General features: G+C 27.8%; 4 protein-coding genes and 2 long non-coding RNA genes across 7 annotated transcripts; 4 read left to right on the forward strand and 2 right to left on the reverse strand.

Annotated features, from left to right (window-relative positions):
* The first annotated feature begins 1,994 nt into the window (after nucleotides 1-1,994).
* Nucleotides 1,995-6,331, forward strand: LOC113370513 (serine/threonine-protein phosphatase 2A regulatory subunit B'' subunit gamma-like). 2 transcript variants are annotated; one of them, XM_026611188.1, is made up of 9 exons: nucleotides 1,995-2,126; nucleotides 2,196-2,565; nucleotides 3,601-3,769; nucleotides 4,235-4,295; nucleotides 4,353-4,423; nucleotides 4,513-4,649; nucleotides 5,417-5,630; nucleotides 5,935-6,062; nucleotides 6,198-6,331. In XM_026611188.1, the coding sequence occupies exons 1-9, from the start codon at nucleotides 2,081-2,083 to the stop codon at nucleotides 6,310-6,312; spliced, it is 1,311 nt and encodes a 436-aa protein (XP_026466973.1). In that variant the 5' UTR covers nucleotides 1,995-2,080; the 3' UTR covers nucleotides 6,313-6,331. The 2 variants fall into 2 exon arrangements, with proteins under 2 accessions (XP_026466973.1, XP_026466972.1); XM_026611187.1 differs by having other exon boundaries at nucleotides 4,235-4,423.
* Nucleotides 6,332-7,316: 985 nt separating this feature from the next.
* LOC113370634 (ubiquitin-conjugating enzyme E2-22 kDa-like) lies at nucleotides 7,317-8,854 on the reverse strand. Its single transcript, XM_026611326.1, has 2 exons — nucleotides 8,393-8,854; nucleotides 7,317-7,538 (listed from the first exon to the last, which is right to left on the reverse strand). The coding sequence occupies exons 1-2, from the start codon at nucleotides 8,768-8,770 to the stop codon at nucleotides 7,317-7,319; spliced, it is 600 nt and encodes a 199-aa protein (XP_026467111.1). The 5' UTR covers nucleotides 8,771-8,854.
* A 970-nt stretch (nucleotides 8,855-9,824) lies between these two features.
* On the forward strand, nucleotides 9,825-10,295 carry LOC113371660. Its single transcript, XR_003366646.1, has 3 exons — nucleotides 9,825-9,966; nucleotides 10,035-10,165; nucleotides 10,267-10,295. It is a non-coding gene; the product is annotated as an uncharacterized LOC113371660 (long non-coding RNA).
* A 650-nt stretch (nucleotides 10,296-10,945) lies between these two features.
* On the forward strand, nucleotides 10,946-11,595 carry LOC113371645. Its single transcript, XR_003366643.1, has 3 exons — nucleotides 10,946-11,171; nucleotides 11,246-11,382; nucleotides 11,471-11,595. It is a non-coding gene; the product is annotated as an uncharacterized LOC113371645 (long non-coding RNA).
* A 7,883-nt stretch (nucleotides 11,596-19,478) lies between these two features.
* Nucleotides 19,479-20,894, forward strand: LOC113370047 (polyprenol reductase-like). Its single transcript, XM_026610704.1, has 5 exons — nucleotides 19,479-19,872; nucleotides 19,927-20,118; nucleotides 20,176-20,313; nucleotides 20,463-20,626; nucleotides 20,742-20,894. The coding sequence occupies exons 1-5, from the start codon at nucleotides 19,536-19,538 to the stop codon at nucleotides 20,832-20,834; spliced, it is 924 nt and encodes a 307-aa protein (XP_026466489.1). The 5' UTR covers nucleotides 19,479-19,535; the 3' UTR covers nucleotides 20,835-20,894.
* An 80-nt stretch (nucleotides 20,895-20,974) lies between these two features.
* Nucleotides 20,975-23,755, reverse strand: LOC113370046 (tumor suppressor candidate 3-like). The gene is made up of 6 exons (XM_026610703.1): nucleotides 23,585-23,755; nucleotides 23,232-23,522; nucleotides 21,869-22,009; nucleotides 21,508-21,799; nucleotides 21,085-21,250; nucleotides 20,975-21,005 (listed from the first exon to the last, which is right to left on the reverse strand). The coding sequence occupies exons 1-6, from the start codon at nucleotides 23,663-23,665 to the stop codon at nucleotides 20,990-20,992; spliced, it is 987 nt and encodes a 328-aa protein (XP_026466488.1). The 5' UTR covers nucleotides 23,666-23,755; the 3' UTR covers nucleotides 20,975-20,989.
* Between the last annotated feature and the right edge of the window lie 426 nt (nucleotides 23,756-24,181).

Below are 24,181 nucleotides of genomic sequence, written 5' to 3' on the forward strand. Positions count from 1 at the left end.
TGTTTTCAATGTCAAACAATGATAAGTGTTTTTTGTAATTTTTGCCATTTATTTCTACAATATTACTGTAGTTTTATCGTTTATTAAATCCTAAAAACTTCTTTTGACAAACTCTAAAAGCAATTATCAGAATCTGAATAGCCGTTTAGAAGAAGTATCAAATTATACACTCGTACAAATATATATATATATATATATATATATATATATATTAGGGCGGGTCGATTTGTATGGGTAAAAAAGTCACATACACATATGATCTAGGGATCAAAATAAGATACTTTGCCGAAGAAACCAAATCTCTAAAATGAATTCTGATGTCTTGTGCATTCACCCAAAGATTGGGTCAAATTTTAAAAAAATCCGTTTTGGCTCATTTAGAGCGCCTTAATAATGTCCTAACTGTATGACCGAACCCCAGTAACTTTGGAAGGCCGATCTATCCATGCCCATAGTTCACCCCCTGGGACCTCCCTTTAGAGGTCCACCATACAAAAGTTGCATCATTTTGGGTACTTCAACATGACAAAAATCTGCGATTTATTTTTATTATAAAATTTATTTAATCATAAGATATGTAAATAAAACTATGTAAAACTCATAAACTATTGTTTGAAGTCTTTTTAAGTTTCAAGTCTGGAAAATTTTGCACGGCCTTCTAATATCGTCGCCGTAACAGCCTCTAGCTAGCATAGAAGCGTAGAGATAAAATGCATTGGAAAATTGAAACAAAGAATTTTAATTTTTTTTTTGTAAAAATGTTTTTTGTGTGTGTTTGAATTAATATCTAAAAAAAATATATATATATATAACTCAAAACTCAAACTCAAAAATATATATATAACTCATTTTCGTGTTACTTATGTTATAACATATATTGACTAATTATTTTTAAATGGTCGAAAAATGCATTTATTGGAGAACTTAATCCTTGTTTAAAATTGCTACTCGTCGATGTATGCAAATTAGAATAATTTTCTACAGTTGTGTTGTATAACTACGTGAGTATTTAAATTTATTATAGTTTTTCTCTAATTTATTTTACGATAACACCTATTAAGAATTGAAATTACTTATTAATAAAATAAGTAAGTAATAAAATAGTTTTCTCTCTAATATATTTTATAATAGTACACATTGAAATTGAATTGTAGTTTAAATTGAAACTAATAAAAAAATGAAATGTAATGAGTAAGGATTCTTTTTGATAATAATAAATACCAAACAATATTATAATTTATTCAATAATTTGAATATTTTATAATATGATTTTTTTTATAATATTTTTTAAACATGTTGCAATTAATGGATTGAACTATGGTTTCTCAAACTATGGGTAAGGAAATTTTGGGATCGCAACAGATTTTTATGTCTAATTTATATATAATTTTATAACATCACATTGAATTTTTTGTATGTTTTTTAACGAATTCTAAAACTATATAAGGACATGTGTATATATGTATATTGCTACCTAATAAATAAATCATCTAAAAATAATAATTTATCTTTCTTTTATATTTGTGTTGGGTCATCAAGAAACTCGCAATCATAAATGGGGTCGTCAAGAAACTCGCAGTCATAAATGGGGTCGCTAATGACAAAAGTTTAAGAAGCCCTGGATTGAACCATAAATTCAAATATTGTTTAAAAGAAATAAGTTTTGGCGTTTATACCCATACTTTTGAGTATGCGTTTGTTTTTAATTACCAAGCAAAATCACAATTTAAATATTGTATAATTTGAAAAAGTTTTTTTCTAATATATTTCACACTTGCACTTATTTCAAGATTTTTCAAAAGTTAAATTTTAATATCAAAAACTTATTGAATTCCAATATTTCTAAAAATTTACAAAATTACGTTTTTCATTGATACACGGCTAACTTCAGTCGAGTTCTTGCCACTCTCTTGCATCCATTCATGTTTATTTATCTATGATCTTATCGTCAGCGTATGCAGCACCTGTCACGTAGCCAACTTTCTTCTCCTGTTTGGTTTGTGTTTGTTTTGATTTAATTCTAGGTTATGTATGTTGCGTGAGCGAAATTTTTATTTATAAATTTATATTTTATATAATAATGGATATTAAAGAAATATTTAAAAAGAAAATAAGTAGATATAAAGGTATAAATCTAATAAGTTTCTACTTTATCTTTCAATAGTTTATAATAGTTTAAGAAAAATCTGTTTCAGAATTATCCGTGAATGATCCCGAACAAAACAAAGAATGTTCACAAACTTTGGAGGAAAATACTTTTAACTTATGCTATGACAAATGCAAATTAAAATTATCAAAGGAAGATTCAAGTGCCTATCAAAAAATACCAAAATTTTACAAAATAATGTGTGATGACTATAAATCATCAGACCTTATTAAGAAATTTAATGAAGAATCCCGTTCATTATTTATTCAAGAAAAAAGTTCATTAGTACTTAATAATAATGAATTAAAATCTTTATATGGTTTACTGGAGAAATACCACACAAGAAATTGTGGTGAAGAGCAATTTATAAATTATGAGGGATATTGCAGAGTTATGGAGCTAGCAGATAAAAGGGCAAGGTATATTTGTTTGTAACATTTTGATTGTATTTTTTTAAATGAAGTTATGTCAATTATACACAGCTATATTTGTAGAATTCTCATATACAGTAGAAACATGTTTATCTGGACCTCAGTTATACAGATTTGTGATTATCCGGAATACTAACTGTGACCAATTTATAAATATGTACAAACCTATAAGTCGAATTTTTGCATGATTGATGCTGCAATTTATTGAGTTTAGTAAATGTATTTAATGTAATCTAAAAAAATATGTATGTAAATACATAAGTAAAAGTTAATTTCTTAATAAACTTTGATTTACGTTGATATCTATGTATGTATTTATTATTTTTAATAAATACACAATGTTATATTTCATACATTTGATTATCCGGATTTTCGATTAGGCAACAATTAGTCCGGTAATCGAGTTTCTACTGTATCTACGTTGTTAACACAATATTCTGTATTATTTATATCTGGAGCGAATCTTGTCCCAATACAAGATAAAAATGCGACAGTGTACATGCACAGTATAGGCGCAAATTTCTTATTCCTAAACAAAATTAAAATATAAAACAAAAAGTTGAATTAACTAATAATCTAAAAAGTGTTTCAATATAAAACTGAAATAATTTCTAGAATTACTCTAGCATTTATATTCTAATGTTTTTACAAATTATTATAGTCTTATAAAAAATGCGTAGCACTAGAAATAGATTTTATTTTAATTGTTAAAACCTTAAAGCATAATTTATCATAAACCATTTAAGTGATATCAATCACAACTTGTATTGATTATGTTTCTTCAAATATTATTTGGTCTTTTAACAAACAAAGACTAACAATTATATTATTGCATGAAATGAGAAGTCAAAATGTCACTTGAGAGTAGTTTAAAATTGCCTTTTTTTATGGTGATATAAACATACATAACTGATGCATATTTATTTCTTTTTGATTTTATTGCTTTGAGTAATAATATCAATTCTGTATTTATAATTTTTTATGTTTTAATATAATGATATTTAAATTTATATTTTGTTGCAGGCATTATTTAACCATAAGTTCTTTTGTGCAGTTGCAGGAAGATGATTTACCTGGATTTGTTAACATAATGACTTTATTTAATCATATAATGAGATTAGTTTGGCTACGACAATCTCGAATTGGTCTGAATTTTTATGATGTATCTGGGCAAGGCAGTCTATATGAAGCGGTAACTAGACCTATATTATATAATTTTCCACAGCTAGTGGATATATTGATTTAGTTGTACCTTGAGAGAGAATAATAAAGTTTTTTTTGTTAAAAATACAGAATTAATGATAATACTGAATTTATTCATGCTTACTATTGTATTGTTAAATGTGATAATTCTTACTATTCATATGTTAAACTATCAGTTTTTTGTTTTATAAACTAAGTTTTATTTTATAAATACTAAGAATTTCTTGCAAATTTCTTGAATTATAATTAAATGTTCTTATTTTCATTATTCTTATTGAATAATTTGATGTAAGTTTTCCCATTTTAAAACCTTTACATAATGAGTATTTACATTTACCTTTGTTATTTAATGGATCAATGGATCATGGATAAATGCATCAATTATAGTATTTTTCAAACCTTTGTTTTAGTGTTTATTTTATTTATATAGTTTATATTTGTATATTTTTTTTAGGAGTTGGAGGCTTATATTCAAGAGCTGATACCTACATTACCACAATTAAAGGGATTAGAAAGTTCTTTTTACAGTTTTTATGTATGTACTGCAGTTCGTAAATTTATGTTTTTTTTAGATCCTTTGAGAACTGGTCGAGTATTAATTGATAATATTTTAGCTTCAAATTTTCTAGAGGAACTGCTAGAAGTATGTATTATTGTTGTTTTATAAAATACCGTTTTAAATATTATCCTTTGTTCCAAAATTGACATATATATCTAATATTTTGTTGTTAGTTGCGTGATAATAATCTGCCAAAAGAATCCCAAGACACAAATTGGTTTTCAGCTCCATCAGCACTTCAGGTTTATGGTCATTATTTAAAACTGGATCGAGATCACAATGGAATGTTGAGTAAAGACGAGTTGTCCAGGTTTGTTTAATAATATTCTCATATAATTGTACGTTCAATGCAAAATAGGGCACAAGCACATATATAATATTCATCTAAAACTTTATTATTAGCTTACGTAATAACAGAAATATACTGTAACTATTTTTGTTTTAGGCATAATTAGAAAATGTGCCAGTGATTGTGGCTAGGTGTCAGTAAATTTTACCTTTTGCCTGAGTTTCATAGTAAAAGTTTGCACTAAAAAAGTAATGATGACTGGCATCTGATTGGTTTCTTCTTCTCTTCTTTTTTTAAGATTATTGAACAAATATAAAAACTACGAAATTATTTAGGGAATCTACGAAATGACCCATTATTAAGTTTTAGTAGTAAATTTATTTTATATTATTTTAAAAAAATTCTTTCAGTTCAAAATTCAATTCAAAAGTGTCTTGATCAATCGAAATGCTTCTTTGAAATTAACAGTAACCAAATAATTTTGTACAACTTTAGCCAAAAAATAAATTCAAAAGCATTTCATTTGAATTTCAGATAAATTTATTTCCTTTGTTTGCATATGTACTAACTGTCTTTTACGAGAAACATAATTATATGTTTTAACTAAAAAATAATATATGTATATGAATATATACACACACACACATATATATCTTATAATAATATATAATATAATATATAATATAATATTATATAATATTTGTTTATTATGTTATATACATATTATCTATATATATTTATATAATGAATTTTTCAACTATCATATTCATTGAATTTTTTTTATATAGTTATGGCTCAGGTACTTTAACATCAGCATTTTTGGACCGAGTTTTTCAAGAATGTATGACATATCAAGGCGAAATGGATTACAAAACATATTTAGATTTTGTGCTAGCTATGGAAAACAGGCATGAACCACAGAGCTTGCAATATTTTTTTAAAATACTTGATATTGATTCCCAGAAATATCTTACTGGTTTTACTCTGAATTACTTCTTTAAGGTAATTATACTTTTCGTTTATAAACTTGTATAATCATGGTTATTAAAGCATAATATATCATATATTATTATTTAAAATAAAAGTGCATAAATCATAAATATTCTATACTTACTGGGTTTGCAATATACTTTGAAATGATCGTGTGAGGCAAATGAATTGACACGTTTTTAATCAATTCATAAAATTTTATAAAGTAAACTTGGATAAATAGGTTAATTATAAATACACGCAAAATAAATATGTTATTATGTGGATATATCTTCCAATTTTTATTCAAATATTTTTATTAATGTGTTGATTTCAGTCAATACAAGAACAAATGCAAGCACATGGAGCAGAGCCTGTGTTATTTGAAAATATAAAGGATGAAATTTTTGATATGGTTAAGCCTGAAGATCCAACTCGTATCACACTAAAGGATATAATAAACAGGTAATAAAATTATTTTGATTAATTTGATATGTTAAGAATTCTTTAGAAACCTAATTTTTTTTAAAAGATATGGAATGACTGCATCAATTTATTATATATTATTTTAAAATATAAATTCTAATAAAAAAATTTCAGCCAACAAGGTGATACTCTTGTCAGCATTCTTATAGAGTTACATGGATTTCTAGCTTATGAAAATAGGGAACTAGTTATAACTGACACACCGAAAGAGGAGTCAATGCAGGTTTAAAATATTATTTAATTGGGGCATCATTTTGTAATACTTATTTTATAATGAAAAAACTTAAACTATTAAAATTAAGTAACTTAAATTTTACTTTTTTTTTTAAATATTTGAAATTCAATGATTTTCAATATATATCAAGAAATTATGGTTTATTTTCCATATTTTTCAAACAAATTTTTACACTGATGGAAATCTATTGCTTCATAATCGAACACAGATATCAGTTGATTAATTTTGTTAGGTTCCATCCAGTTTTTGCTGTGAGTCGTCAAAATTATTATATTAGTACAATACCCAAAATCTTGTCACTCTTAGTTTTGCACAAATATTGTTTGTGTACTGTTTCCATCATTTTTGAATAATAGACAATGAATTGAAAAATATGAAAAGATAAAACTATAGCAAAATGAGAATTAATGAAAAAGCGTTCAATCATTCAAAATTTGTTTTGCATAAACATAAATCATTACAATAAATTTAAATATCAAATACTTATATTTATATGTATTGATTAAATTGAAATTTGTAATTTATTATGGTTTTATATGATTATATATAATTATATAATTCAGGCGGATGTGTTATAAACATAGAATTATTTAAGGTGACCACACGTCCCGGTTTGGCTGGGACAGTCCCAGGTTTCCTTGTGTCGCGCGTTTTTCTAAAAGCAATATATGTTTCAGATTTAAATCTTTTGATAAGTTTCAGATTTAGATCCAATGAAAATATGACCACCTAGTTTATTAGATTCTTCTGATTTTGTTATTATTACATTCTTCTCTGCTTGACCTTCCCAAATGATTTCATACTTAAATAAATAAAAAATACATAATGATCGATGAATTACTTTTATTAATATGTAAAAATAAATTACTTTTATTATATATATTTTTTGAAATATTTATTTTTGTTTCTGATTATTATAAAATATAAAACGCTTTCACACTATATAAATCAAATTGCAATACTTCTATTGTGAAAAATTAAATAATGATATATTGAGTTTAGCCAAATAGTTGATCCAGAGCCTTTTCAATATCCCAATCACAGCATGAGAGCATGCTTCTCGCATTATCGCTTGCAAATCCCAAGTCGGTTAAGTTACGAACTTTCTCATCGCAATCTGGGCAAATATGGGGCCCACCGGCATAGACATTTGTCCAATGTTTGGCTGTTAATTCGTAAAGATCACGTCGCCGTTTAAATTGTTTCGCTACCATTGCGTCCTAAAAATAAGAACAAGGTTATATAATATAATGGCAAATAGTCTTTAATTTTATCTTATCAAACTTTTTTAAAAGGAACCATATCGAATATAATTTTGACGACCCAATTCAAAGCAATTTTTAGTTTTATTTATATTAATTAATTTATGTGGGGAATGATTGGTCAGCGAAGCACTTGAAGTCGGTGGTAAATTCAGTTTGAAAAATCCGTTGACCTCATGGTATTATTGAAAAATAAATCATGGTTCATGACAATCAAAGCTGCTGAATAAGAAATGATGTCAGAATAAGATGACGATACCCTTATGATATCCAGCCTTGGAAGACATGAACTGCTTTAAGTACAAAAGAAGAATGAAGTTTAAGAAAAAACAGATTCTACAAGAGATTTGGAGTCGTCAGTGCAAATTAGATTTAAACATCGAGAAAATATAGAGTTAAACTCTACTATTTATATAAATGACATTATTTAACACGTGACTCGCACGGGGCGGGCTACACAGCAAAACATACCAAAAAATCGGCCCCGCCGCGAACGTGTTAAACGAGAAAATCTCTGGAGTAGTATAAGAGTTGCTGTATTACTTATTAAATGAGATTATAATCTGTTGCAAGTGATTTAGTTTCCCATAGTTATACACCGACTTTCAATAGCAAGTTACAATATTATTTGAAGAAAACATAATAATGAGTAATGAAAATATGAAGTTGACTGTCAAAGGTATCTTGTACTCTTTTTTCTGTAGCTATTCGAATTCTATATATATTGTATAAGATTTCGATAAAATTTTAATATCTATGATATTTATTGCTGTCGCATTAGACAATTAAGACTAATATCATCTTTTATTTACTTGGGGATCGTCCGCTTCTGCTGAAGATAACAACGCTTGTATTGACAGCAAGGCTGTTCTTAAAGTCATCGCCGCAATCCATTCGTCCTTCAAAACATCCAAACATATAACACCTGTCACAGAAGAAATATTCGGATGCCAAATTTTGGTGACAAATTGCACGTGCGGTGGCTTAAAAGGGTACGATTCGGGTATATCAATCCTAAGAATAAAATGTCCTCCCTCATAAGGTGTGTCCGGTGGTCCGATGATTTCTCCCTTAAGTTCTGTTAAACTGTCGTGAATCATTTCTATTTTTATTGTTTCCGAAGAATTGCCTACATTTTTGCTGGCTTCTTTGAATTCGCGCTTTATGCGCTGCGATGCAATATTTGACATTTTGATTTCTTTAAATTTCACATAATTTTGATACTGATTAATCTAATTTGAATTCAAAAATCTTATGTTTTTAATGACAGAAGAGAAAACAAAAACATCGTATGGAAATTTAATCTATCATTATTAATCATTATTAATTTTGAAAGCAAATATTCGGAATACATTTTTACCAGGATCACACATCTACTGATCAGTAGATTTGATCGATTCAATCGATCGACTGAATCATCAAATGTGGTTATTAAAGTTATTGTCTTTTTTAACTTCCCGAGTTTTCGCCAGAAAATCTGATTTCTTAATTTCAAATGATCTTCAAATATCAATTGATTCAAATCTCATTCTGAATCGAATGAGATTAAGTTTGGTAAAAGTATGTGAGCCGATTTTTTAACACTTTGTCGACGTTTTCTAAAGGGCGGCTGGAAAACTTCAATTTAAAAGCTATTCGATGTAGCTTGATTGAGCTCGATAAGGACTAACGTTGATCATAGTTTGGCGCGAGGTGGCCGGCCAAAATTAGCAAAAAAGTGTAAAATTTTTGTTCCACGTAGCTTATTCGAAGTAAAATAATGGTTCGTAATCGTACTTAATATTTTTCGGTGAATATCTGCCGGGCTATTTCTTAATGATTTTGATAGATTTTGCAGTCTGGAAGAATCATACTAAAATATTAAAGGTATAATAAAAATATTGTATGTATTATATTAGTCCTCACTTAAAATCAGTTAAGCGGCGTTTCCACCTAAAATTTTTGGTCACACCCTTTTAGAGTTCTTCGTGTATTTTTGCCCAGTAAACCACAGAAGTTAAATCTACGTAACTCATTTTGTAACTTTCGTTTCGAAACTGATGTTAAGTAAAAAAAACCGATGCTGTTACGTATAGTTGTGATCTTTAACCACCGTCGACGCGTTTCTGTCGGTACGTGGCGCGGTACGTTGCATTGTCACATAGATTAGCCTTTGAAATAGCCGTGAAGTGTTTTATGAGCGAAACGTCAAATTAATTATAGGTTAACTCAGTTAGTGCATCGTGGACACAGAATTGAGTATTTTATCGTGTATGTTTGAAATGCAAGATATTTCAATTATTGAAACGTTATTTATTAATTGCTTTTATATTTAGTGCGAAATCAGTTGTAGAAATTAGTTAAACAGTCAGCTGCAAAAGTATTTAATATGAAACCGGCAAATAAGGTGAGTCTAATTGTACTGAAACATATTTTAATTTATAAATTATTATAATAATGTTTAGTCATTTGCAGTATAGTATAGGCCGTCTTCAATGCAAAGTCTGTTTATGTGTTGTGATAAGTGATTTATCATGCAATATTGAAATTTCTAACGCACCAGTCAGAAATATAACCTCAATTCAGTGATATATGAATAAAGAGAAGTAAGTTATATAGTTTTATACATATTCATTTTTTATAGTTCCATTAGTTTCAGAACTATTTATCTAAGCACAAACTGATATAAGTTGGTTTTTAATTGTAGAGAAAATTACAGTGCTGATAACCCTTACGAAAATGGATTTCAAACTAGGGAAATTTGCTCCAATAGAGAAGATAAATACAAAGTTAGATAAAATATTAGAAATTATTGATCCTTTGTCACCAAAAAAAACGAGCAAGGCTTAAAAACATGCAAGAAGAAAAATAAGAACACATATCGATAAATAAGAACACATATTGATTAAGAGTTGAAAAGAAAATGAATTGTTGAGTATTTCTTAAGTAATGATCTTGTATTACAGAATAGGTATATTAATGTTTTACACAAAGAGAACTTTAACTAATATGATTTAGTACTAATTTGTAATGTTTTACTTTTAGGAAAGTGATATATTTAATACGAAAACGCCAGAGGTGAGTATAATTGTGCGGATTTTTTTTTAAATTTACAAATTATTATATTAATGATTAATTAGTTATTTTCAGTATATAGGTCGTGTTCAATGCAAATTCTGTTTATGTATTGTGATAATTGATTTATCACATATTTATTGAAATTTCTGACAGACCAGTCAAAAATCACATAACCTCAATTCAGTGATATGATATGAATTATAGGTAGATAAGTGTAATATATATGGTATTATACATATTCTTTATAATTCCATCAGAACTATTCAGTTAAGCAAAAACTGATATAAATTGCTTTTCAATTGTAGAGAAAGACTGCTCATAACCCTTATGGGTTATGTCAAAATGGATTTCAAACTAGGGAAATTTGCTCTAATCAAGAAGATAAATTGTCATCAAAGAAACAAGCAAGACTTAAAAGCATGCGAGAAGGAAAACAAAGAATACACCGGATATCACACATTATATGGATTAAGTGTTGAAGAGAACATGAATTGTTGAGTATTTCGAGTCTGATGATCTTGTGTTACAGAATTGGTATATTAAGGTTCTACATGAAGAGAATTTTAACTAATATGATTTAGTACTAATATGTAATGTTTTACTTTTAGAAAATTCACGTCTTAAAAATTAAGAGGATAAAATCAATGCAAGAAAATTATTAAGTGTGTTCATCGAATAATTATCTCTGTCATATGATTGTAAGTACTACATAGTCATCAACTTCAAATAAGGAGTATGTTTAGAGGTAATGTTCACAAATGACTAATTTGTTCACAATATTTTCAATTAAAAATTTGTTTACAATATTACTAAGATGTTTCGTTCTATTTCAGATACATTAACAGATGCAAGTGAGTTGAGCATATTTAACGCAAGACTTAACTTTGCCAAGTCTGATTTAACTGAAGTTGCCAAGAGAGTTAAACATAATACATATTATGAATAAATAAATATTTATTTTTATAGGTTAACATTTTATGGACTATCAAATTTTAGTTTTCCAATGTTGCAACTATGTAATATGTAAATTTTGTATATAAATGATATTATTTAATAAAATTACTAAATATCCGAAATTGATTTTATATTTGCAGGAAATTTAATTAAATAATTATGTAACATAAAAGACACCTACACGCTTTTTTATTCAACTTTGATACGTAGCAAAAATGCAACCGCAGTGTTTTAGTGTGCAACGAAACAGCCGTTACGTTCATGCCCGCGAAATAGATACTTCTGTGTGCCTCCCAGGTTACGTACCTGCTTCGTGCGAACGTGGCAGCGTTACGTAACGTTCATGGCTTTGTTATGTTTTGTGGTTTACTGGGTGGTCAGTCAAATTTTGTAATTTGATGACTTTAAATAATTTTGCTCTTTCCCGCCACTTTAAATAATAAATCTGACGTTTCACGGTACATCCTCGAACAAAAAGATTCAAGCCCTCACTGCTTTGAGGCGTTCCTGTTCCTGTTCGTTCTTCTTTGTATTTTCTTGTTCGACATGTTCGTTCGTTAGTTCGTTAGGTGTGGCGCACCTTTAGCAACGTCAGTGTTATTTTTGTATCAGTTGACAAATTATGTGTTTCCTCTTTTCGTTTGTGTTTGTACATTTGTTAATAAAGTTTTCATTATGAAATTGCTCTTAAATGCATAGCCCGCATAGCCTTTTGACAAAGTGATTAGAACAGCTTCAAACTCAGATACAGAACATAAATAATACGTAAAGCCCGAATCACACGAGGCTTGTTTTCTGACGCTGGATTTCCCGCTTGATTTTTTTGCCGATGACGGCGCTGTAAATCATGATATTTTTCTAGCCGTACGCATCACACGAGGCTTGTTTTTGAGCTAGATTTTAAGCGGTGGTTAATAGATGCCATGCGACATAACCTCGAAATTCAACACAAATGATTAACAGTACTTTCAGTTTACTTTTTCTATTTAACACGGGCCATAGAAAATAACATTAATTTTAATAAAAACAATTCAATAAAATTAATATAGAAAAGAGATAATTAATATAATAATTTAAAAAAAAATTGGAAAGTTATATAATTTATTTAAATTTTCATAAATCTGAATTAAAATTATTTATTGAAACATTATTAGTAAAAATAAATAAAATCATTTTTATTATAATGAATACAAATAATAAAATATTGTAAAAATTTAATTATTGTTTTAGTAAAATTTATAAATATATATTTTAATTTTAAATATTAATTAATTTTAAATATTTTTTTGTGAATTTTAGAAATATAATATTCAATAATATTTCTCCTATAATAATTAAAATAAATTAAAATCAAAATGCTTCTATTATAAAAAAATGTTTATACTTAAATAAAATAGAAAATGTTTTGGATATCATTTACGTTTATATATTTTAAATTATCTAAATTGAATAAAATTTAAAAAAAAACTATATGTTTTTGTCCGAGGCCGATCAATTGACATTGATTTCATAACTATTTCCAAAATATGTCGTACTCTTTCTTCAAGTTTGACAGCAGTGCAGTCACATGATGAACCATGTGACAAAATACTGCTTCCCGATTGGTCCGGACGGGCAAATCCATCTCGAAAAATAGCACACGTTCTAATGTCAAAATCCAGCATGCTGGCAAGAAACCGAGATCGCTATGACGTCATTTTGGACCCTCGACCGCCAGCTACCTGGCAAGCAGAGCCATAAAGCAACAAAACCAGCCTCGTGTGATTCGGGCTTAATGCATTGACAGATTAGTCTAATCATATTATACTTTAAGGAAAAAGACCATTTGTAGGAAATTGTGTAATGCAATCATGTATATGCTTCTACAAGAAAGACAAAAGATTTAGAAATCTTCCAGCTGTATAAAATTGGATTACCACTTATTTATATTTCGATTTGATTGTATATTTATTATAATATAATTATATCAAGTATATTTTTGTTATTATTGTATTATTACAAAACATAATTCGATTGTTTATTAATTTTCATTTCAAATTTTGCGCCATAAATTTGAATGTCAAAAGCAACGCCATCACTTCTGAGCGGAGGACCCTTTAAGTATCCCTTCTGAACGTAAAAATCGGGCGAGAGAAACGTCTTTAATTCTAATATTTGTAATATTTTCTAGAGGATAAACACTAGAGTTTCTAAACACCGGATAACAAAGTGCTGAGAAAGCTGGCTGAAGTTAGCTGTAACACATTACAGATTTGTCAAATCTTTTGCACTGTGCTTTCGACTTTTTTATGTTGGATTCGCTGTTACGATTACTCGGTGTAACTCGGTCGTCTCGTATTTTATATTTTTTATTCGCGTTTTCTTTCATTACGTTTTTTTGCTCCGTGTACTAATCATTTTGTGCTTTTGTTGATTGTGCGCTATTTTATTTCTTTACATTTTATATTTGTTGTTTTATTGCGGGATTCAAGAGCTTCTTTAGGGAATAAGGTTAGTTTCTTTTCAGCAAGAGACGCGAGTTTCTTCATCTCATTAGCTTTTAGTTTCATTCTATTTTCAGCCCCTATCACTTTTATTGATTAATTTACTTTATTCACTTAGATTCTTAACTTTAGTTTAATCACTTAGATTATTAGATTAAGTTTACTTTAATCGCTTAAATCTTACAAAAAAAAAGATGTATATAAAATACATAGGATTATAATTACCTATTTGAAAATGTTTAAAACAATTATTATAATCAAAAATCAATATTTATTGATTACTGATTTTTTTTCCTCGAATATTTAATTCGGTGCAAAAAGTTCCAGCAATTTGCCTTAAGGTTTGATGCCTTGCACCATAGTTTCTTTTCCTAATTGTTATTATATTTAAGAGAATAAAACCAGTTCAAAAAAATAAGAGCTTCGAATAATACACAGCACATCATAATTATGATGTGCTGTGTATTATTCGAAGCTCTTATTTTTTTGAACTGGTTTTATACATACATACTGGTATTAATACATACATACATTCACAATATTAGATCAGAATGGCAAAAATAAAAAAAGCTAATAATACACAGCACATCATAATACATACTTGCATTAACAATAATAGATCAAAATAGCTACACTAAAATTTGTGAAGAACCTCTAATAATAGTACTAGGACATATTACAAAAAATTGATTACTAAATAATCGATCGAGTAGTTGTATTGTGAACCATAAAATACACAATATTTATGATTACAACTATTGGCATATGACATAAATAGAATTGGAACATATAGGTGAATATTGAAAAATATCATCAGTTCAGTCTTATTTCAACAATATCTGTGATATGATAAGTAACAGAAAAAATAATATATACATTAATCATAAACAGAATTAATCCAAAAGGAATGGATTGGAAATGGGTGTTGGATATTGGAAACTATTGTTCCAAGTATAATTAATAATCAACTTACAATATCATCATATGTTTTAACTGTTATTTTTTCAAGTTGATATTGCATCTAAATATCAATGAAAATGTTCATATATTCATATTCACAAATTCTTCAAATAATAATCATTATTTTTTTTACAATGAGAAAATGAACATTCATATATTGGCATTACTATATTCAAAAGCAGTAAATTTAAACATAAACATATAAAACATGTTATTTTGCTAATATTAAATGTATAACTCTGTGACTAATTATAACTATATTATGATTTATTTGAAGTTGGATTTGACCTGTAATGTTATATAATTTATGTTGCTTTACTTTTTAATCAACTTGAGTGGTGTGTTTGTGTAATAATTCACTATTGTTGAAATGAGCATTTTGTGTATCTAATGATGCAACAAAGTTCTTCTCTCACAATTTATGGTATTTGGTTTCATTTGTTTATATTATCATTTCAATTCTATCTTTCAAATTTCTAATGTGAATAACATTTATTAACAGCTATATTGCGGAGATAAGTTTTGAATTATAATCATACATATTTCTTTTCATATTATGGTAATAGGTTTTGAATTGTCAATATGATTTATTTATTGTTACTTTACGGTAATAGGTTTTAAATTGTAAATATGATATTAATTGTTACATTATGGTGATACGTTTTGAATTGTCGATATATTTTTTATTTATTATTACATTATGGTAATAGGTTTTTAATTGTAAATATGATTTATTTATTATTACATTTTATAGTGATAGGTTTTAAATTGTGAATATTTGATTTATTTATTATAACATTACTAATAATAAGTTTTGAATCATGAAGAATTGTGTTTGACTGGTATGTGGTTGTGTGTTCTACTGGTATGTGGTACAATTTGTTTTCTAATTTTCTTTCACGCCATGCTTTACTCATTAATATTAACATTGTGTAAATAGATTTTAACTCGTAAACTATTTATTGTAAATAACTATGTATTTAATTCACATTCAATAAAAAATATTACCACAATTATGCTTTATCTTTTTTTAAAAAAAATAGCTTTGTTTCAGTAGAAAAATTATGTGATCTAAAAGTTTTCAGTTATTCAATGTTGCATCCTACAGTTTACAAACTGGAACAGTCCTGGATTTGAATAATGCACTTATTCTGATAATAAAGATTGTGTTCTAAAATTCAATCATTTGTAGTCAACAATATTTGAAGTTTTCAACAATTATATTGCACACTAGTATGGAACAGATATAAGAAATGGTAAAAAAATTTAATTTTGGTATTGTATCATACACGTAGTCTTGATATAATAAATACGAAAGATTGTAAATGTAGCAGTATTTGGCTTACATAATTATACATTTTTGTGATCAAGCAAATTTATGCACACAAAATAGTTCACGTTTACCAGTGTTCTTCAATTGAAATCACCATACATAACAAAAATCCAATATTGCAACAAATTTCTGACTGAATTATTACTAAACACCAAAATAAGAAATTGAGGTTAAGTTTCGACAGTTGCGACAAATGTTTTGACATATATGAATGCTCTGCTGTTGGTATGCCTGCTCAGAAGAATTTCTGATTTTTGAATGTTGGTACCGTGATTTTTTCGTTTCAGCACTTTGTTAATCCGGTGTTTAGAGTCGTGTGATAAACACGACGTTAAAACATGCTAATTTTGACGTTTGGCGGTCATACAAAGGTCATTGACCTTTGATCGTACTTTTAACGGACGCTATGAAGTTGGCGTCGGAACGAGTGTTTAGCTGTCATAAATTGATTGTACATTTCACGGACGACATGAAGTTGTCGCCGACAAGAATAGTTCGGCGAAAAGAGTAGTTTAAACCTGAGAACCGAATATGAAGATCCTATACGATATAATAATATATGATGGAGATATCATATTCAAATATTGTCTAGGATCGAATCTTGCAAAGATGTTGGCCTTTAACGTCGAGATTTAGGAATTTGCAATAACAAATTATTCATATTTAATCTCTATGACAAATATTTGAGAAAGAACGAAATATAGTTATTCCAGAACATATTAAAACCAACATTACGGAGTGCTTTGATTTGGTATTCAAGTATTATAAGATCAAGTTTCAAATTTGTCATGAGTAGGGTCTCATTTGACTGCAGTTAGTTTTTACTAAATAAAGGCTAGGACGTTAATAATAATAACAAAATAAATTCAAACTAGGATTGAATGTGATAATATAGCCTACTGGCGTTAGGACAAATAAAACAATCAAATTTGCACCCACCTTTTGCAAATTATATACATTTTTAGTACTTGCACTACTCAATGGAATAAAGCAACATGTTTCAAATTTGTGTAAATAATAAACATGAGATTATTTTTGCTAACAATATAGCTAGTGTAAATGATAGCAAATTCAATAATATCATTTAGCCCAATGAATAATTTTACTAAAAATTATATTTAAACAATTTTATTTTAGATCAAATACTAATAATTTCAAAGAATAAAAAAAGAATAGTACTTATTTTATTTAACATTTTTATTAAAAATCAATAATATATAAACATTTTATATTATTTGCAATATGAACCATGCAATAATAACATCCAAACGATATGAAGCATGAGAAAATTATCGCAAGCCAAAGCCAAACAGAAAGAAGTAGATACTGATTGCTTAATATTTAGATTTTTTATTATTAACTCTTTTATTTACAACTGTCCAGTAAAGGACATTCAGTAAATTTGATGAATTTAGGTGGAAACTTAAAAACTATACTACTTTCACCATCCAAAAACCATATTGTTAAATTAATAATATTTCTATATCTTTCGCAGTTTGAAAAACCATGACAACTGATAAAATGTATTCATGTGCATATAGCTACATTATATTTGCAAAAGCTGCAGGTCATTCTACCTTAGAAAGTCATATGTATTGTCAAATTGATGTAAATCAAATATAATGATGCCAATACAATTGGGTTTATTCTCTATTTAAATCCATTTGTATGATTAGTCGATGCAACATATTATAATATCCTATCAAGCAAAGATCATAATATACTGGTTCTTGATTGTGTACCTAAAAGAACAATTTACAAGTTATACAATACAGAATACAAATAATCAGTAAATATAAAGCACTACATATCTATAAAATGTTTTCTCGAGCTGAGTGGAGAATTGGGAATGGAAGATGGATTAATGTTAAAATGACGGTGTAGCAGTTTGTGAAGATAAATACATGTTGAGAGCTGAGGTTGATGATGAAGCAGGTTGTAGAAATAAAGACTTGTAGGGAGCTAAAATTGATGATAGAAGGTTGTGGAGATAAAGACGTGAAGCCCAAGAATTGAAATTGGAAAGTGATGGTTAAGATGTAGAGACATGTGAAATGGAAGAAGGTAAATTGAAGTGTGTAAAAGATGTTGAAATAAAATGTGCACGTGAAGGAAAGGATTTGCGAGGAACTATGTGGATCTGAAGAAAAGCCTAGGTGAGCAATGAAATTGATATTGGAGGGTAATGTCGAAGATGTGGACATATGTGAATTGAAAAAAGTTAAATTGAAGTGTGTAAAAGATCTCGCAGATGAATGGGTTGCTGAAGAACAAGATTTGGCAGAAACAAAGGGTAATGAAGATACATTATTGGTAGCAGCACAGATACAGTTGTGAATATATTTAACATGCCTTATTAACGACGATTTCTATTTAAATGTGTTGTTGTGTAATGACCAAATATTAGGCTCTTCAGGTTTTAAACCATGTTTCTGTCTCATGTGCCAAAAGAAAGACCCGCGAGTGGCGCAAGGTATCTGGCACTCTCGACAAAAAGAATCTCATTCAATATTCATGGCGCAAACTTGATAATAATTGAAGGAATATGATAGAATATACGTAATAACAAATAATGCTAAACTATAAATTATAATAAAAAGCCTAGCCTAACCTAACCTAAAATCGAAGCCTAACCTAACCTAAACTTTGAGAATAAGGAAGAAAATAGGCGTTAAAAAAACGTGAAGAAGTACGAATAATAATAAAAAGTAATTAAATATTCTTAAAAAGATCCAAAAAATAATTAAGCCTAATTGAAACTATACTAAAATGTATCCTAATCTAAATATACCGAATTGAAACTACACTAAAATGTATACTAATCTTAATATATGGAATATACGGAGTGATATAATAAACGAGAAAGCCTAAAAGAGTAAACATGAATGTAAATAGAAAAAATAATTAATTAAAAACAACGTAATAATATTAATAAACAAGAAAAAGTTCACTTGACAACAAACGACACGGACGGAAACGAACCGCCATATTATTTGACACGCTGACAGTTGATGCTACTTGTTGACAGTTGGTGTACGATTCTACTGTTGACAGTTGAAGTACGGTCAAAATTAAATGGCCGATTAGCAGAAATTAATGGCTCCTCGCTTCTACACAGCATGTTACTATCATATAGTTTCAACGTACTGCTTATGAGATATATTGAAAATGTTTCAATTGAGTATTATTGATGCCATTTTTATACAATTTGCTTTGGTCATTGTAATTTTTGGCAATTTGTTACATTTATTAGAGCCCTATGTGCCTGTTTGTATAAGGCAAGGTTTTCGGTATGGAAAATTCGGATACAATGGAAATGCTTGTGCATGGGTTTCTTGGATCGAAATACCGAAGTCATACTTCAAGCATTTTTATATCTCGTCAACATTTTGCTCGTTTTTTGCTCTCTGTATTGCAATGTATGTTTATTGTTTTAATGGAGTGACTCCAGAATGGTTCCTGGGATTTTTAAATTTTTGGTGCTGTTCTGAAAGAGTTGCCACAGGTAAAATCATATATATTTTAAAATTGGGTTTTATTGATTTAAATTTTATTTTAGTTTCGAGGACATCTACATTTTTTGCATTACTACTTCTGTACCTGCAATGTTTGCGGAGATTATATGAAACCCATTGTATTCAAGTTTTTAGTCCAATGGGCAAAATGAATATTTCTCATTATATTGTTGGCCATTTTCATTACTTTGGGGCAGTCCTAGCTATTTTAAGCAGAGCTAGTGGATTCACCAAATGTATATTTACTTTATGAAAATAAATAAATGCCATATACAAATTATTGATTATTTCAGATGATTTAGAAAGAAATACTACTACCGCAATTGATGTCACATTTAATATTGCAATTGCTGGATTGTTTCTATATGCTTGGATTAACCAATTCAGAGCGAATATCACTTTAGCTAACTTGCGGAAAGATAAAAATTCTGGTATTTCGAAGCATTAAATGTGATATTTATAAGAAAATTATTTGATTGTAGCTATTTGTGTAAGACTAAAAATTTGCTAAATGATTCTTCAATTAACAATATATATCTCAATAATAGATAATAATACAAAATTTAAACTTTGGTTACAGGATGTGTTGTAACTCACAAACATGTTGTTCCAAATGGAGGATGGTTTGAAGTTGTTTCATCGCCGCATATGTTTTTTGAAGTATTGATGTATATATCTCTTGGTATAATTTTGCACAATAACCTCTCGTGGTGGTTTGTAATGGCTTGGGTTTTGTCAAATCAGGTATTTTGATATTTTTTAATATTTTAATATTTTGAAAGTTATGATTTACAAAAACAATTAATTTGTCCTTACAAGACATAACAAATTTTAATTAATATTGATTTTGTTTCAACAGACATCATCAGGCGTTTTTGCACATCAATGGTACAAAGAAAAATTCAATGATTATCCAAAGGTTAGGAAAGCTATTTATCCCTATGTTTTATAAGAAAAATTATATAAAAGAACAAACACTTAAAATGCATGACTGATTAAAATGCATAATAGAAGTATAAAATAATTATATTTATTTATGACCTTGTATACAATATTTTAGATTTATAAATAATGCAAAATGTGTATTTTATACTTTTATAAACTTTATCACTTGAATAAGAAACTGAAAATAAAAATATATTTATATATAAATATATAATTTAATTTTATAATTTTATAGGTACATATGTTTTTTTTATTACCTATATGGATATCCTTGGGCCTTTGATCTAAACACACTTAAAATAAGAGAGAAGAATACAACTACTAGAATGAGCCCTGCTATTGCAAATATTCTTCTCTTCCGAATATCACTTTTTCTTTGTGCTGCTTCTATCATTAAAATCATACCTAAAACAACACAAGCATCTAAAAAGTTGTTAAGGACTTGAATACAACTCTTTATTTTTGTTGTATAACTCTATTTTTGCAATTATATGAAAAGTTAATTTAAAGAAAACATGCAGCTTAATATTATTTGAATCAGATATATGATTCAAATCATATATATGACTTTTAAAAAATTTTCACTTGTTTGTGATGTTTGAATTGCAAGAGATGTACATTTTGTAAAGCAAATTATGCATAGGTGCTATAAATCAAAATAAAATATTTCAAAAGGATACTTAAGACTAAAACTATATAAGTTTCAAGCACAAATTGCCCTTGGGATGATCCATGGATATAAGCTATGCCCCCATTTTGGGCTTTGTGGACAAAGGGGGGGCCTCGAATATGATTCCACATTTGTCCTGATACCATAACAAAGCAAAACACAACTGCACCTAAAGCCCAAGGTTGTTTTTTATATAAGAAATCTAGATTGTTCCTTCTCAGATAAAGGAATCCAGATACCAAGACAAACAGCAAAATCATTGCAATTGTTCCAGAATAATTAGGAGGACGAAATATACGAATCTATAAATTAATATACGAATTAAAATTTTAATGATAAAAATATCTCTCCAGTGAATAAAAAATAAATACTTGAATATCAGTTCTTTCTCCAATCCATTTTGAAATAGATTCTGCAGCAAATCCAACTCGTTGTATATCCATTGTGTCACTAGGCTTAGGCTTGCCTTTAGGAGGGAAATGTATGAAGACAGGAGCAGTGTTCAATCTTAGCTGTAATTACAATTATAATAAATGATACAATAAACATGTATACATACAGTGGCGTCGGAACCGTGTGGGCTAAGCCCACCCATCAATCTGAAAATATGAGATTGTCTGCAATGTCTTTAGAAAAATAAAAAAAAAAACAAGCCCATTGGCTGCCGCGAGCCCACCCATCAAAAATTTGCTTCCAACGCCACTGTATACATATGTTAGACTACAAAAACATTATGCTGAAAATCCTGAAATAATATTCATTATTATTGATTATAGCTTGCTTATGAATAAATAACAGAAACCTGGTTTGTCAATTGATCACTCTCCTTTTTGAAGAATTGTGGATATATATATATATATATATATATATATATATATATATATATATATATATATATATATATATATATATATATATATATATATAGTATCATATATACTATTTATGCAAATTTAGCATTTCAAACAAAATAAGAATAGCAATGAATTACAGGCTTGCAATACATATATCTACATACATAGATTCATTTTGTTCTAGTATTAATAAGCAAGCACCCACTTGATTTTTTATATCATCATTTTTTAATTTTAATTTATACTTTGTTATATCATCCCCAATGACCATTATATATGGTCACCTCTAATATAAAATAGTGTAATATGTAAATTAGGCAAAGGTGAACTTAATAATATTAAGTTAATTTATATATATATATATATATATATAAGTGAATATATTTTTATATTCACTTAATATTTAATTTGTAAATCAACTCACTCAAAAAATGTACATCTTGTAAAAAAAAAGTCCGCATTAAACAGTGAAGGTTGGAACAAAAGTATGACAAAAACAGTTGATAGACATCGTATGTTCAGAAATAGTATAGTTTAGTATGAAGAAATGTAGAGTATGCTGGCATTAACCGATAGTTAATTTTATTAAGGTCATTTATATTTCGAAGACAAACAAAGCTGAACTTAATTGTAAAGACTAAGATGGAAGCTTGCAACTATGAAATTAACCATAATCAAATGCGTGCGCTTGGTTTCAAGAGAGGACTAGAGAATCAGTTATTGATCTTTTTATCAGATTAGACTGTATTTTAAAGCATATTTGACTAAATTCAGATAATGCAAAACATGTTGTCTTAAAATAAAACTGATTAAATATATATATATATATATATATATATATATATACATATATATAAAATAAAAGTAAAAAAATTAATACCATTTGGAAGACATCAGATCCTTCATCAAAGTCCACCATTGCAAAGAATAGTTTACTAGAATACAGTTGCGAATATCTATAAGAATTAGCAATAATAGTGAATTCATCACTAGCATGTCTGCAGATCATACATTGTCTGGCAGGCGCCATAGCAGTGAACATTACGACAACTGAATAGTTTCGAGGGGTGGTCTTAATATAATCTCTAAACTTATTGCCATTAAATCTCATCACAGATTTTTTTGTATTCATATCCAATAATTGTTGTACTCTCTCAGACATGGTTAATCCCTGAAAATATTAATTATTTAATTCTTAGTACTTAACTATAAAGGCTAATTTGCGATACAAACATTTCGAGTTTTGGATTGTCCATTTAATGTAGGAATTATAAGCGCTAATATAAATAAACTTATAAACGTTAAGACTTTCATATTTCCTATATATTGTAAATTTAAAAAGCAATTTGCATTTTTTTCTATGAAGCGATATCTCCTTCCACGTCAAAAAGTCAAACACGTATTCAGAATTTGACAGCAAATGGTTTGATTTGGTATCTGTAGTTTACAGTGAGAGCTATGGTCGAAAAATTTACTCAAAATATTATTAATAAACAAATTTCAAGAACTTCCCGTACGGTAATTAAACATTCAAAAAATGCAAATAACCAATAATTATTTTAAATAATTTCAAATAGATTATTTTTTACAAATGCTTATTAAATTGAGCGTATTCTAATGGTATTTTACAAACGACTCGTGCATTTTTACAATTTTTTTTAAAATCTTGAAATTTTTTTAATAGTTCAAATTTTTGGAAAAAATCATTTTTTTTAATTTTTTGAGAATTTGGAAATTTTGGATAATATTCGTTTTTTTTTAAATCTCAAATTATTCTCAAATTTTTGTAAGAAAACGTTTTTTTTTCTAATATTGATATTTTTTGAAATT

The sequence above is a fragment of the Ctenocephalides felis genome, unplaced genomic scaffold, assembly GCF_003426905.1.
Source record: "Ctenocephalides felis isolate EL2017-DRISC unplaced genomic scaffold, ASM342690v1 CF-g0.4_SCAFFOLD_01492, whole genome shotgun sequence".
Taxonomy (NCBI): Eukaryota; Metazoa; Arthropoda; class Insecta; order Siphonaptera; family Pulicidae; genus Ctenocephalides; species Ctenocephalides felis.

Coding starts and splice junctions, on each gene's coding strand:
- LOC113370513 (XM_026611187.1), top strand. CDS start 2,081: ATGGATATTAAAGAAATATTTAAAAAGAAAATAAGTAGATATAAAG. Junction 3,770..4,234: donor AAGGCAGTCTATATGAAGCG/GTAACTAGACCT, acceptor TATTTTTTTTAG/GAGTTGGAGGCTTATATTCA. Junction 4,650..5,416: donor AGTAAAGACGAGTTGTCCAG/GTTTGTTTAATA, acceptor TTTTTTATATAG/TTATGGCTCAGGTACTTTAA.
- LOC113370047 (XM_026610704.1), top strand. CDS start 19,536: ATGTTTCAATTGAGTATTATTGATGCCATTTTTATACAATTTGCTTTG. Junction 20,119..20,175: donor AGCTAGTGGATTCACCAAAT/GTATATTTACTT, acceptor TGATTATTTCAG/ATGATTTAGAAAGAAATACT. Junction 20,627..20,741: donor CTTGGGTTTTGTCAAATCAG/GTATTTTGATAT, acceptor TTGTTTCAACAG/ACATCATCAGGCGTTTTTGC.
- LOC113370046 (XM_026610703.1), bottom strand. CDS start 23,665: ATGAAAGTCTTAACGTTTATAAGTTTATTTATATTAGCGCTTATAATT. Junction 23,523..23,584: donor GACAATCCAAAACTCGAAAT/GTTTGTATCGCA, acceptor TAATATTTTCAG/GGATTAACCATGTCTGAGAG. Junction 21,800..21,868: donor GAGAAAGAACTGATATTCAA/GTATTTATTTTT, acceptor ATTAATTTATAG/ATTCGTATATTTCGTCCTCC.
- LOC113370634 (XM_026611326.1), bottom strand. CDS start 8,770: ATGTCAAATATTGCATCGCAGCGCATAAAGCGCGAATTCAAAGAAGCC. Junction 7,539..8,392: donor CAGAAGCGGACGATCCCCAA/GTAAATAAAAGA, acceptor TCTTATTTTTAG/GACGCAATGGTAGCGAAACA.